Below are 15184 nucleotides of genomic sequence, written 5' to 3' on the forward strand. Positions count from 1 at the left end.
CAGCCGGCCGAGGCTCTATCCACTGAGCCAAACTGGATAGGGCAGGATATGACATTTCTTAGCCCCTCCAGCAGCAGACCTTCGTTTTTTCCTCCAGGAGTGTGGTGGAAAAACCCTAGATCACCTTCTTGGATTCTTATAACCCAAGTTACCAAGAACACTGCAAGTGGCGTTATACAGGGAGCTTAGCCAATGAGCTGTCAGAAAAGGTATTTACTCTCAAACTGGTTTGGCTCAGTGGATAGACTGTGGGCCTGCAGACTGAACGATCCCAGGTTTGATTCCTGTTAAGGGCATGTACCTTGGTTGGCGGCACATCCCCAGTGGGGAGTGTGTAGGAGGCAGCTAATTGATGTTTCTCTCTCACTGATATTTCCGACTGTCTATCCCTCTCCCCTCTCCTCTGTAAAAAAAAATCAATAAAATATTTATTTTTTAAAAAAGGTGTTTCCTCTGCAGCTAATGCAGCCCCTGCGTTGTGTCCACTGGGCTAGGGGTGTGTCCCTGCCACTGGTGGCAGTTGCTGGGGTCTCCGCACACCCCAGAGGCAGGCAGCCATCCCCCCTTCGTGGGCGCCGGGCTGGGGGATGGCTGCCTCTGGTCTTTGTTACCTTTTGCTCACTAATCCTCAAGCCTTTCCCGAGTCCTCTGACCTTTATCGGGAACTGCCGCTTGGTGCCAGAGCATGTGCAAGCAGCTGGGGATGGGGCGGGAACATCCCCGCATTGCTATGGCGACATGGGGATGTTCCCGCCCCACCCCCAGCTGCTTGGCACCTGCACGCATAGGCCCAGAGTGGCCAGGGGGCGTTCTGGGACCCCTGCTGCTCAGGGTGTAAGCACAGGCCTGCAGGCTAGGAGCAGCCTGGGTCCAGAGGATATTCCCGGGACCCATGCCGCGGCGCCTGTGTATGCAAATTAACCGCCATCTTTGTTGTGTTAATTTGCATACTTGCTCTGATTGGCTGGTGGGCGTAGCAGAGTGATGGTTAATTTGCATGTTTCTCTTTTATTAGATAGGATTGCAAGAGTTGCAGCGATCCCAAATCTTAGCCAAGCAACTCGAGTTGCTATCTGATCCCAGACACCTGCTCACACTCGTCTGCTTTCTCCTATGCTCTGCTATAGAATCTTTTGAAACCAGTTTCCTGAGCCTCTTTCCTTTGACTTAATAAGTGATTTCCAGCCTTAAAAAAAAAAAAGGAAATACTGCCTCTTGTGACAAAATGGGTGGATATTATGCTAAGAGAAATAAGTCAGACAGAAAGGCAAGAACCATATGATTTCATTCATATGTGGGATATAAAACTGAAAGCAACAAATGAACAGACAAGAAAAACAAACAAAAATCCATAGACACAGACAACAGTATAGTGGTTACTAGAGGGAAGGTAGGGTAAAGGGGGTCAAATATGTGGTGATAGAAGAAAATTTGACTTTGGGTGGTAAACATACAATGCAATATACAAATGGTAAATCATAGAATTGTACACTTGGAACCTATATAATTTTATTAACCAACGTCACCCAATACATTTCATGGGGAGAAAAAAAAGTGCAACAGAAAAGCTTGGAGAAGCAGCAGCAGTCTTAAGAACTAAGGAATCTGGAAATAGGACTAAAGATTAAAACTTCTATTTCTATAGCATTTCATGTTGTCAGATTCAGAACTAGAACTCGGGTCTCTGGATTTCCTCAATAAATGTTCTTTTTATACAAATAAGAACCACACTGGGCACATGTTCACCTCCTGCCTCTGGTCTTTGTTACCTTTTGCTCACTAATCCTCAAGCCTTTCCCGAGTCCTCTGACCTTTATCGCACACTTAGCTATTCTCTCTGGTTCCCAAGGGTGTCACAATCCCAGCAATGCCAACGAACCTCGGTGACGGTCATCTTGGCAACTGTGGTAACCAGAGCTGCTGGGGCAGAGGCCCGGGAAAGGGAGTCAGGGAATGGAAAAACAAAAGCCCTGTTTATTTTCTGTTCACTAAACGCCCAATGCTTGGCTCTACAGTCAGGGTGAAGTTGGACAGGAAGTAACTGAGCCCTCTGAGGCCCTGGCAGTCACACTTGGCATGAGGAGTAGATGACACATACTTAGGTCACGAGGGTTCTGCCCTGGAATGTTGGCTATTATCGTCCTGATTTCCATCACTGCCTCTGTCCCTGTTCCTTCTCCAATCTATTCACAGGTTCTCTCCTCTCTCCCGGTCTTTGCCACCATGGCCTGTGCCTGGCTCCCACAATGCTGAACTTCTAGAGAGTACCCTGAAACCTCAAAAAAAAGGGGGGGAGGGCTCAAATCTTGCATATGGCAGGAGGGAGACCCTGGGCTTTGAGGGGATTTGCAGTTGGCACCAAGGACTTCCCTGGTGGGAAGAGCCACTTCAGGACATCCAGGACACTTGCCCTGCACCTCAAACACCTCAATGCACACATCCCAAGTATACCAAGTGCCGCACACCCCAGTGCTTGGCCTGTCCTCGGTTCACTGGTCTCCCCACAAAACAGCGCTACTCTCACCATCTCAGTGTGACGCTGCCCATCACCTGCAAGCCTTTCCTCATTCTCCCTGGAGGGTGAGGCACCCACAGTCCCTCTGCCCTTTTCCACATGAGTGATCAAGTTGTGCCGTAAGCTTGAGATCTGACCCATATCCACACTAGACTTGAAGGTAGCTTAGGGCTGGAGCCATAGTTTCATTGCAGCTATGGCTCTGAAAGGTTAAGTTGCTTGTTCAAGGTCAAGTTATAGGTTCAGTTCCCTCATCTAGAACAGATGATCAGCCTGTATCGTGTCCCTGTGAGAATTTAAGAAGATATTATAAAGCATCTAGAACAGGTTAGCTATTCAGAGTAGAGAGCCACCAAGTCCATAGTCCTGAAACATAATCCACTGGTGTTATTCTCTAAGTCAGGCTCTATGGGCTAGTGAATTCAAAAGGAAACAAAGATTCAACTAGTTAAATACCAGAATTCATCCAAAAGATGGAAAGTGAGAGAGAGGTAAGAGATGAAGAAGGGAGAGGAGCTGAGTCAATCTCTCCCCCTTCAGGTGGGAGTGGGGGTCCTGATGATACTGGTGAGGATTATTCCCCACCCCACCCCAACCCTCCCGGGAGTCAGGAAAAGGGAGATCAGGCTATTTGTGGAACTCCAAATAGGCTCGAAAAAATGCAGGAAAGTGAAAAAGCATGATTATTCACAATCACGAAGGAACTAGGAAGAATTTCAGATGGTGCAAGAAAAAACACAGCTTATAGGAATCTAATTAAAAATTTAGATATAGCCTGACTTTCTAGCACCCCCTGAAGCCCCAAATAGTAGCGACTGCAGCTAGAGAAGATTTTCTTGTTGTGTCAGAATAAAATAATATGTTGGTGTACAAAGCAGACAGTGCATGGGAGGAATATTACTGTCCCGAGACATTTCTCAGTGCCCAGAGGACCACTCACCAAGGCCGCGGGCTTGGGTGGTGCTGACTGCACACTGCACAGGGAGGCCCGAGGCACATCCTCTCCCACCGGAGCCGGGGCGGTGGCCTGCGGTTCCTGTGGGAAGAAGCAGGTACGATGACGAATTTTTAGAGCCATCAGGCTAGTAACACTGCACAATGATGAATCAACAATACACTCTGCTATAGTATACGCTGTGAGCGTAGTTCTCCTGGACACCTAAGGCTGTTGAACAGTAAGTAAGTCAAGGCACATTAAAGCTCTTCGGCTACCATTATTTCAACTTAGTTTTACCTCTCTCCTTAGATAGGTTACCTAACCTCTGTAAGACTCAGTTTCCACATCTGAAAAGTGAGAACGACAGTAGTACCTACATATCAAGTGTTGACAGGGGGCTTTAAGGAGATAAAACATGTGAAGTGTTTTGCATAGTACCTGGAAACAGTAAATGCAATAAATTTTAGCAGCTATTATTTCTTATTTTTATAAATTATTTATCATATATTAATCATATATGATTATCACAATGTAATATTTTACATAAATACATCCTTTTTATGTATCTAAGAGCTCCCTGCACATTGTAAATAGCTATATACAAATGCAAGTAGTAATACTATCCCAGGAGTTCTCAGAGTGTGGTCCATGGACCAGCAGCCTCAGCATTTCCAGAGAACTTATTAGAAATGTAAATTCTCGGGCCCCCATGCCAACACACTAAATCAGAAATTCTAGGAGTAGGGCATAGCAATCTGTTTTTGCAGACCCTCAGGCAATTCTGATGTATGCTCAAGTTTGAGAGCTTTATTTTATCACAAGGTAAGAATTCAAATAAACTATTTATAATCCAGGCATTTATGGAAATATATCCTATGTGCACGGTGTTTAGCAGATGACTATTAATAAGGTATTTCTTCTTCAAAGAACTATTTAAAACTTTGTATAAATGTAAGGTGTAAAGAAGGACCAAGAACTAATAACTTGTTTGCAACAAATGTCTTAACAGGGATATATAAAGAAAGAACTACAGACTCGCTGGCGAGTTATATCCTGCTTAATTAGAATTGGAAGTGTGGTCAGGTTTGGGGAGGGAAAAGCAGGAGACAGAGGCCATATTTTAGCACAGCCTTCAAGGGATGACTAAGACTTGAGTTGACATAGAATTAGGAGGGAAGGTTATTCCAGATGGAAGGAAGCACGTGAGCAAAGCCATGGAGACACACATTCAATGGGATAGTTTAGTGATGTGGGGAGGCACCTGGGTAGAAAAGGAAGCTGGGGCCAGAACACATTAGCAGAAATTTTTCTTCTGCAGGAAATGGGTAGCTCCTGAAGGCTGGCGCAGGGGAACGACGTGGCTACAAGCATGCTCAAGAACGAAGAATTCTGATGGACATATAGGATGGACTGGAAGGAGACTGAAGACAGAGGCCATTGCCATCTTGAGGAGAGTGGTGATGACAACTTCAGCTAGGTCAGTCACAGAGGCAGGAATAGAAAGGAAAGCACGGGTGTGAACGCTTTCCTGAAGGAATAATTACAGGTCTTAAATTGCAAGGAAGTCAAGGTCAGCTTGGGGAAAGAAAGCACCTTTAGAAAAAGGCAAAACAAAGCTGCATGTACAAAAAGACAGCACGATGGGCTTTCTTATTAACCACTTCATGTTAAAACACTTTTGGCATCATACTGTTAAGATTTTAGAAAATCATTTAAAAAAACAAAGCTAGAGACTTATTTTTAGGAACATACTTCTGATTTTTCGGTTGGCTTAGATTGTTTTTCTTTATATTTAGCCTGGTCAAAATCTTCTGAAAGCTCGTCAATGAGTTCTGATTCACTCAGGGGCTGTAATACAAGAGACATTGTATATTATGAAGTCAGTATTTTCTACTTTGTTAAAAAAAAAGTTTTCATAGAGAATTGTTTCTGATTAACACAAATTAGAACATATGAGATCTAAAACCAAAAGTTAATTTATTTTTTTAAATATTTTTGTTGATTTTGAGAGAGGAAGGGAGGAGAGAAAGAAACATCAATGTGAACAAAAGCTAATTTATAGACATTTCATTTATCAATGTAAGATGTTATGCAACAAATAAGGAATACTAGACACCTCAGTGCCACAAAAATGTTAATGGTTTAAAGTTTTCTTGATACTTCAATTACAGAGTAATTTTGTTCAAATAAAATTGCCTGGTCTTCCCAATGAAGATGTGTGTAGTTTTTCTTTTGCGACTGTTTTTTCTCCTCCCCACTGACTTCCCTTCTGAATAAATCAGAGGAAGAATAGATTATGTACTCCTCTCCTATGACTACGTGGGGTTTTGGCAGGAAAGTTCTGTTATCCTTAGTTCCTGCAGGTGAGGTGGATTATCTGTTTAGGATATGTGGTGATTTTGCCTAATAAGAGTGACCTATGACAGAATTCAAAATCTGGACCCCGAGTTGGGCAGCCTGAATTTGGATTCCTGGCCTTGCTATTTTCTGTCTGTGTGAGTTTAGGCTATTTACATAATCTGTTTCCTCACCTGTAAAATGGGAATAATAATAGCACCTTCCTCATTTAGTGAGGACTCAAAAAGATAGCATATGAAAGGCATCTAGCACAATATCAGGCACATAGTAAGTGATTAACAAATGCTGCTGGTTGATACCAAACCAACTTAAGTAATGGAAGTGCAGAATCATGAGTATTTGCTGCTGTGATTAGAATCAAACTCAAGTAAAGTGTTAACAATCTAATTTAAGGCCCTCTTGATATTAGCTCCTAATGTGCAGTGGATGTCACCTCGCAACTTATAATAGTCTAGTGCTATTTCATGAGGAAAATAATATAAATATGTGAAAAGGAGTCACAGATCTGAGCCAAGAGTTGCTATCAGCAGTTTTCCTCTCCTTATCCTTCTGTCGCAATTATCTCAATTTGTACTTTACAGTTCTATTGTTCTGTAAGTATCCAGAAAAAACTTATTTCCCAACCTTGGATTTTTCTTCAGGCTCTGGCAATAGTGGTTTTCCATCTTTATCCTGCAAATGAAATTGAAAATTCATTGAAAACTAAATAGAAAATTTTGCTTTCATACCCCATTATGTTTGTCTTGGAAAATTGCAGGATATGAGAAGAGAGCTTTTTTCTCCTCATATTTGAGTGAATTTCTATTTCAGATTTATCTTTTATGAAGTATCAGAATAAAGAGTTGAGATGTAAAAATCAAGAGACCAAATATAATGCACATTTACTTTTCTTTAAAAGTTACTTTAAAATTTTTACCTATTCAATAGGAAAATTGAATTTAAAATATCTTTGAAAAGAAAGATGCAACTACATTAATGAAATTTTTTTTAAGTGTCAATTTTCCAACCCAGGGTGAAGAGGTAGATATTATTCCTAAAATACTGTTTTAGTTTTTTTGGATATGAGGTTTCACAATTCAGAGTATTTCTAAAAGTGAAAAACTTTTCATTTATGAACATATATGAGAATCACAACTATATTCTATCATATGTTTATGTGATTACTTCCAAGATATATTACAGCTATAATTACAGGCATTAGTCCACCATTCTGACCTCAAAACAAAACCTTAACTGAGGACAATGAGAAATAGCCTACGTTTCTATCCACCACTGAGATCTATGGTGCTTTTATCCAGATAGCAGTTAGAGAAAAAAAGTATTCCCAAATTGTCCCTTCTGCTTTAAGGTAAAGGATGTACATCAATTATTGTAAATAGTAGAAAAGCTTGAATTTGTGGGAATTTTAATTACCACATGGTCACTACTTAGGAAACCATCCCTTATGGGGTCCAACTCTAGAGAGCAGAGATGAAAGGGTCCAGGGTTTTCAGTTAGTATAGAAACCAGGACAGACGGTCCTTCTGCATCCTGGGACAGACACCCAAAACATCACGGAAAGCCAGAGGCGTGCGCTGCTGTGTGCACGTGGCTAACAATGTACCGTGGCTGGTTTCAATCTGTACTCCGCTGGGACTGTTTCATCATCTTCACCACACTTTTCTCGTTTCTCTTCTTTGGATTTTGCCTGATGAACATGGAGACAATGGAATAAGTAAACATTTGGATAATACATGTACAACGAGATGGTATTACTTTATGTACTTCATAGGTGGTACAGAGAAGACCAATTCAGACAAAAGTGTCTGTAAGGGCTTTGCAAACTACAAAGCAAAGACCATGGTGAGTGGCTTTGAAGAAGGCAGTAAGTGGGGTGACTGAGAAAAACAGCCAGGAATCCCGGGGAAGTGACCCAGCCCTGCTCTCAGGCGCTGCATGACCTTGGGAAGCCACTTAGTCTTTCTTTGGCTCAGTTTCTTCAACTATAAAATGGGCCTACTAATAATCCTTGCCTAGCTACTGACTGTGAAGGATCGCCAGAGAAAAGTAAATAAAATATCCTTTGAGACAGTCAGGCACAGTGCAGAAGTTAGTTGCAATTATTTCAACATCCTTCATCTTTCTTACTCAATGAGGCAGTTCTGTGCAGGGGAGAAACCCAGTCCTCCTGAGTGTTAGCCACAGCTCGGAAATGGGAGAAACAGCCCATCACAAATCTTGGCTGATCCATGGACAACTAGCTTTGCCTCTTTTACAAGGACTCCCTTCAATATCACCAGGACTTCACTGGATTAGTGAACCATGAGCTACCAATTCCATTAGACATAAAAGTGTACAGTAGTTCTGTAATAGATCGCTGGCTTCCAGGACATAACATCTGCATTTTAAGCAATTGGTGAGTAAGGTGAAGTTCCGTGATATGTCACAATGTGTACCTATAGCAAGGCATAGATTTAAACCAAGGAGCTCCTGGGCACAAAGGCGGGCAGGTGTCACGCAGCAAATTCCAGCTCAACCCACTGCTCCCACCTACATCTCAGCCTAAGACTGTACTTCTCCATTGAATGTTTAGTTAACTGATTCATTTAAAAGGATTTACTAAGCACTTTAATGAACCAGGCACCCTTCTAGGATTTGGGATACACTTTTATTGTTCTATATATGCTCTTCAGTTTTATATGTTTTATAGCATAACAACTCTCAATAAGGGATGCAAGTTGTTTTTTTTTTAACATTTCCAGTTATATTCTACTGCAGATATGGAAGAAGCCCTATGATTAGTGGTGCTCCTCAATTCAGAGACTTGTGGGGTCTCTGCCTATAAACCAGTCTTCATGAAAGGCACGGTCACCTGTTTGGTAGGACTGCCCCCGCCCCCCTCTTCTGCTCAGGCCTGCCCACAAGGAGAGGTACCTGCCCAGCTAGATCCCTTCTATTCTTTTGGTCTTAATATTCTTTAAATGCCTGCACTGTAGGCGTGGGAAGTAAACGTTTACTCAATTGAAATAGCACCAGACGACGTAACTACACATAGAAATGGGGGAGGTGACTAATGAGGTATCATTATAAATATTATTTTGTGTTACGATACCTTATAAAAATGACCAGTAGGCATGGGCCCCTTCTCTGAAGCACTATGTAATTTTTGCTCAGAGAGCTCCCTGGTGGAATGTACGGTGTGGCGGTGAACTCCTGGAGGATATGATCTTTACCAGTCTTATCACACCAGACTACCCAGGAAGTAACGAATTTACCATCAGATAGTAAACCGTCAGCTTACTCCGTTATGTTATTTAATTTATTGTTATATCTATTTACCTAATTTTAGTCCCTCTAAGACTCTTTTTTTTTGTCCTGGGATTTATGTTGATACCTCCCCTCCCCTAAGGACTGTCTCATTAAATCACCCTAATTTTCTGTAAGAAGCCTGAGACTCATGGCCGTGGAGCCCTCTGGTGGTGGAACCCCAGCTCAACTTGGGCTGACACGCCTGCCTCCTGGATTCTGCCTGGACCACTCGTAGACAGTAACGGGCGTCCCGCATTGTGTTTTAATCGGTTCCCTCTCTTCCCAATACATTACTTGGTCCTGGAAGACGAGGGCCGCCTCCCCTGCTCCCTTGTGCTCGCCTTCGCCAAGCGTGCTGTGCCACACGGCATCTGGTGAGCCCTCGAGGAAAGTCGAAGATAGAAACTGGCCCATTGTGGACCAGGGTGGTCCCAGACTCAGGGAGAGTTGCTGGGAGTCCGTGAGACTCACCTTCCCCAGTGAGTCAGAACAGGAAGTGACAGCGGAGGCAGTGGCATTGTGACAGCGGCACCTGCCAGTTCTGCCCCCCCACCCCCCGCCCCCCAGCTGACAGGATGCTGCTCCTAAGGGCCCAGGCTGCACATCCATGTTCCCCTCTCCTCGCCCCGTTCCCGCCCCCCGCCTACACACACTGCCTTGCTGGGAATGTCCCAGGGCAATTTTCTTCTGTCCTCTTTTCCCCCACAGGACTCAGTTGAAAATTCTTTAAAAACTGTAATTTAATATTAAAACTCCACTCAATACAAGCTTGCTTTGGCTTTGTTAAGATCTTGTTAAGTGAGGTGGGATAAAACTGCCCAGCATCACGCTCTAAGCACACAGCAGCTTCAGTTACAGAGTAATTGCTGCTGGATTTTATTCTAATTTGAGACAAATTTTCAACATCTTTCCCCACAGTTATATATCTCCCTACACATCTACCGTCAGCTGCCTCTCTCCTTATAAAGAGTCACCCCACACCCTTCTGAAAATACAAACAAATTTCCAACTTCCATAAGAGTAGACAAACCTATTTTTCAACAGCCCACTGCCTCCATGTTATCTTGTTTAGTCAGGTATCATTCAAGCATTGGCAGAGGAGATTAGTGTTAATTTTAAATATTAAAATTATAGATGGTTTACAAGACTAACACTCAAATATCCTTCTTGGCTGCTAACTGTCCAGCCAGAAGTCTCTAGATTAACCAGAGACCCTGAAAGGAAGGCAGGATGAAGAATAGTCCATTTTAGCTCTCCAATAAAATAAAAGTTGTGCAATCATTCGAAACACGCATAGCACGTTTAGTTTTGTAACCTGCAGACTAACATGCTCTGAAGTCAGTACCTCGTCAACTTCCTTAATGGAGCTGAGGTCGAGCTCGGGTTCTGACTTCCGGCGGCCCAGCGAAGCCGAAAGCGCCTCCAGTGCCTGGTCGCTCATTGTGTCCTGTGACAAAGGAAAGAGTCTGTCCATTAAAAAAGAGACCCAGAGACAGAGAAACATCGATCAGACCGTCAAACCTCAGGGAAGGCAGGGGAGGGTGGGGGTAAGGGGAGAGATCAACCAAAGGACTTGTATGCATGCATATAAGCCTAACCAATGGACACGACACCAGGGGGGTGAGGGCATGAGTGGAGGGGGGGTAATGGGGGAATAAGGACACATATGTAACACATTAATCAATAAAGAAATTAAATTAAAAAAATAAAAATAAAAAAGAGAGGATCTCCTCAGCCTGAACAATCCATCCACTTCTTTGTGAAATACACATTTTAAATCTAAAAGATGAATCGTGAGTTGGGGAAGGACTTTAGGAAGGCAAGTTTACCTGAAACCTAGCAAAGGAAAGAAAGAATAAATAACTTACCAGTGAGTGAAAATGGGGGCTAAGACTTTTCCTACAGTAATGGTGCCCCAGGGGCACACAGCACCTCTTACTTAGCAAGCTAGAAGTATCACTATAATTATAACTATGCCATTATAAAATACCCATGCCAAAATAAAAGCTACAAAAAGTGAACTTTCACTATCCTGCTTTTCTTTTTCTAAAAATGACTCTGGCGACCATCCTTGAGCAAAGCAGCTAAGCCCAGAAAGCAGGGGCACCTGGGGTGGCCCCCGCTGACTTCTTCTCTGAAGGCACAAAGGCTGCTCCCTGTGGGAACACCCACTCTCAGGGGTGTGGTGCTCTTACTGCTCCTCCACCAGCCAGATAAAAATAAACCGTCCCCTCCAGGAGGGGAGAGGCAGAGCACTCTGACAGCAACTGCTCCTCGCATTATCTGGCCTGTCTGCACACAGGTCATGCTTTCTCTTGCAGCCCAAAGCTGGAGGACCACATCTCAGGGTTTGTGAGATTTAGTCCGAGTTGACTGTGGTTAAGAGAGGTGGACAGAAGCAGCTACAACAAGACCCCTCTAGAGGCTTCACAGGGCTTCAACTCCTTGAGGAAACCACGTTGATTATTTTATGTTCCAAGAGTGTCATTTCTCTGGCACCCTACCCTCTGTGCACTGGAATGGTAAGATGGTCTTAATTCACAACCAAGAAGACTGTGCTGAAATCTCCCATAAACTGCTGCAGAGACAAGGAAGACCAGCCTGGAGGTGATGGGTATTGCCCTGATTGATCTCACGGCTCCACGACCTTCGGGGAGGAAGATGCCCCACCTCGCCCTCCCTCCGCCTGCCCCAGGATGCGTGATGCACTTTCGGGACTGTCTGGCATCAGCTACATCAGCCTCAGGAAGGCTGCCGCTGTCCCTCGAAACATGGTTATTTTCCAAAAAGCAATTGTTTATACCTTCTCCACCTTTCTTTTTTTCTCATGGGGTGGAGCAGCACTTTTGATTACTCCGGCTGACTGAGCTTTTAACACTTCTCCCGTAGATTTCTGAAAAACAAAATACAAAAGATTAAACGTGTAGAGGAGGGAAATGTAATAACCAAAACTAGAAACTTGTTGTCCTAAAGTTCGGGAGGGCTTCTAACAAGTCCCCCTATAACATTAAACACAATACAATACCTCTTTCTCAGTTTTCTTTCCACCAGTGGTAGGAGAACTGCAGGTAAAGTCCGATGACAAAGCATCGATGGCGTCATCGGGCCCCAGGGGTTTCTAGAGAAACAGATACCAGGATGGGTATCACAGGGGAATCATTCAGGCGAAAGATCAGATTATACACCAGCAAAGGAAGAAAGTACTCTGGCAATTCCTTTACCACCAAACGAGATGTGTTAGTAAGATATCGCAGATGAAAACCCATGTCTGGTAGGAAATGGGTTTTGCACTATTATTTTTCTGTTCCCTCTTTTAAATGTATTACATGTTAAGATGTTCCCATTCTATTTTTATTAACACTTATTTTATCCTAAAACTTTCTGGGCTCCATTTCTCTTCCTCTCAAAAAAATAAACAAAAATCCATATGAAACCAATGAGTACTGACACAACCCCCACATACACTCCCTTTCTCTGAACAGATGAAAACTGCATCTGATTTAGAGGTTACTTTAGCCATAATGCAGTATTGATAGCCCTCTCCACCAACCAAAGATACAAAAAATGTTCACTTGGATCTTAGAAGACGTTCATGTAAACTCACCGAAGAGTCTGGAGGAGGCCTTGTGATCCCTTCTGTTTTCTGAAACCAACATCAATTTGATAATGTTGAGAATGCAAAAGTAATCCTTACAATCAGCAAAATGTGTTACTCAGTGACTGTTATGGGTTGAATTATGTCCTCCACAAAAGCATATTATTGAAGCCCTAATCATAAGTATCTCAGACTATGACTGTGTTTGGAAATAGAGCCTTTGTAACTGAGTCTGGCCAGCATGGCTGATTGTTGGCCCATGAAATAGGAGGTCATGCCCAGGTTGCAGGCTCGATCCTCAGTGGTGGGCGTGCAGCAGGCAACTGATAAGTGATTCTCTCTTAACATTGATATTTCTCTCTCTCTCTCCCTCTCCCTTTTTCTCTGAAATCAGTAAAAATATACATTTTTTAAAAAGAGATAACTGAGGTTCCATGAGGGCATTAGGATGGGGCTAATCCAATATAACTGGTGTTCTCATAAAATGGGGAAATATGTAACAAAGATACAGAGGGAATACCACGTGAAGGGATACAGGGAGAAGATAGCTCTCTACAAGCCAAGGAGTGATGTCTCCACAAGACTTTCAGAAGGAACCAACTCTGTCCACACCTTGATTCCAGTCTTCCAGCTTCCAGAACTGTGAGACAATATATTTCTGTTGTTTATGCCATCCAGGCTGTGATTCTTTGTTATGGCAGCCATGGCAAACTAATACAGTGAATGTCATAGTCATGAACTTTTCATCTGGCCATTTTATTTTCTAAATTTAAAAAATTGTAACTATATTGATGTGATAACGAATATATTCCAAAAAGGAAATAGTAAAGTAAAAGTAAATGGTTATTTAACTTACATTCAAAAGTTCCCTGTATTTTAGAGGAATTGAGCCTTCTCTTTTACCCAATTCTTCTATGTAGATAGAAGTCATGGGATCCTGTAATAAAATCACACATTTAGGTACATTATATAATTAATTATCTGAGAATGTTATATGCATATTCTGAAACCAAAGTACTATTCCATTCTTAATTTATGAAACTATTGAAATAAAATATAAATTATTAAGAAGCCAATACTTTATAAGCCAGGCAATGAAAGAAAAATACCACATGATCTCACTCATTTATGGAAAATAAAGAACATTACAATCTGATGAACCAAAAGATAGATACAGAGGCAGTAAAGCATGGAACAGACTGTCAAATTACAGTGGGAAGGCTGGGGAGTGTTGGAGAGGGAGGGAAATAGATCAACCAAAGGACTTGTATGCATGCATATAAGCACACCAATGGACACAAGACACTGTGGGGGTGGGATGAGGGCATGCGACAGGGGGTAGGGGAGGCTGGGGGAAGGTCAATGGGGGAAAAAAAAGGAGATATATGTACTGTATGTAATACTTTAAACAATAAAAAAAAAGAATTAAGAAAAATAAAATAAAAAAAGAAGCCAATACTTTACACAACTCTGAAATTTTTTTACATAAATACTTTCCCTTATTTAAGTAGCTTAACCCATATGTAATGCTAGAAAATATTCAAATCACTATATTAAATTTTATTCCTCTATTAAAATACATTGGATTTAAAATGTTTTTCATTGTCTGATGTTTCCAATTCATACAAAAATACAGTCAAAAACAATAAATTTCTATATAACCCAACACCCAACTCTATCAGATCTATAGTCATTTCTTATGTAATTTCTACAAAACAATTAGATAGAATGATGTCTCCTGTTTGGCCCTTTCCAATCCCATTCCCCTTCCTTGTTAACCAGAGTTAGTTACTAATGTTAACTTTAAGTGTATCATATCCACCCCCTGAAAGTGAGCATATTTTAACATGGTTATTCTACATGCAGGTATCCACAAACAATTTACAGCATTACTTTGCATATTTTCAAATGTTATACAATTGATATCATATTCAAAATCATGTGTTTATAATGTATCCATGTTGATAAATGAATAATTCATTTTAATCACTATAAAAGTATCCCATTTTATTATCTTGACTCCTGTTGAACACAACCATTTCTGAATGTTGCAGCTGTTCTTATAACTCCTTGCACAGGCGTGCAAGGCTCCCTGGGAAATCTATGTAGACACGGAATTGCTGGCTGCAGGGTATGCACATCTTGAGCATCCATGAGCTCCAGGGGAGTTGCCAATCTAATAAGTGTGAAGTGACACCTCTCCATGTTGTAGTATCACTTTCCTAATTACTAGGGAAACTCGCATTGTTTATTAGCCCAGCAAGTTTTCTCCTAGTTTTTTATTAGATTGTCTTTTTCTCACTTTTTAAAATTCTTCATAAATTCTGGCACAAATCCTTTGTGGTGTCTGTTGCAAATATTTCCTTCCATTCTACGGTATGTCTTTTTCTTTAAATAAAATGTCATATAAATTTTTTGCTTTTAAGGAATTAGGAATAGGGATGAACTGAGGATGATAAATAGCTAGAAATCAAAATAAATCCAAGTCCAT

The 15184-nt window shown here is 41.9% G+C and overlaps 1 protein-coding gene across 12 annotated transcripts in view; it reads right to left on the reverse strand.

The window, feature by feature from the left end:
* Positions 1–15184, reverse strand: part of CAST (calpastatin) — a 119857-nt gene that overhangs the window by 25823 nt on the left and 78850 nt on the right. For all 12 annotated transcript variants that reach the window (XM_080682330.1, XM_080682329.1, XM_080682326.1 and 9 more), the window contains 9 exons: positions 13550–13630; positions 12703–12741; positions 12124–12216; positions 11902–11991; positions 10444–10545; positions 7414–7497; positions 6435–6482; positions 5205–5300; positions 3456–3551 (listed from right to left, as the gene is read on the reverse strand). In XM_080682330.1, the coding sequence (XP_080538456.1) occupies positions 3456–3551; positions 5205–5300; positions 6435–6482; positions 7414–7497; positions 10444–10545; positions 11902–11991; positions 12124–12216; positions 12703–12741; positions 13550–13630 (729 nt within the window). The remainder of the gene's footprint in view (positions 1–3455; positions 3552–5204; positions 5301–6434; positions 6483–7413; positions 7498–10443; positions 10546–11901; positions 11992–12123; positions 12217–12702; positions 12742–13549; positions 13631–15184) is intronic.

The sequence above is a fragment of the Plecotus auritus genome (genome assembly GCF_963455305.1).
Source record: "Plecotus auritus genome assembly, chromosome: 7".
NCBI lineage: Eukaryota > Metazoa > Chordata > Mammalia > Chiroptera > Vespertilionidae > Plecotus > Plecotus auritus.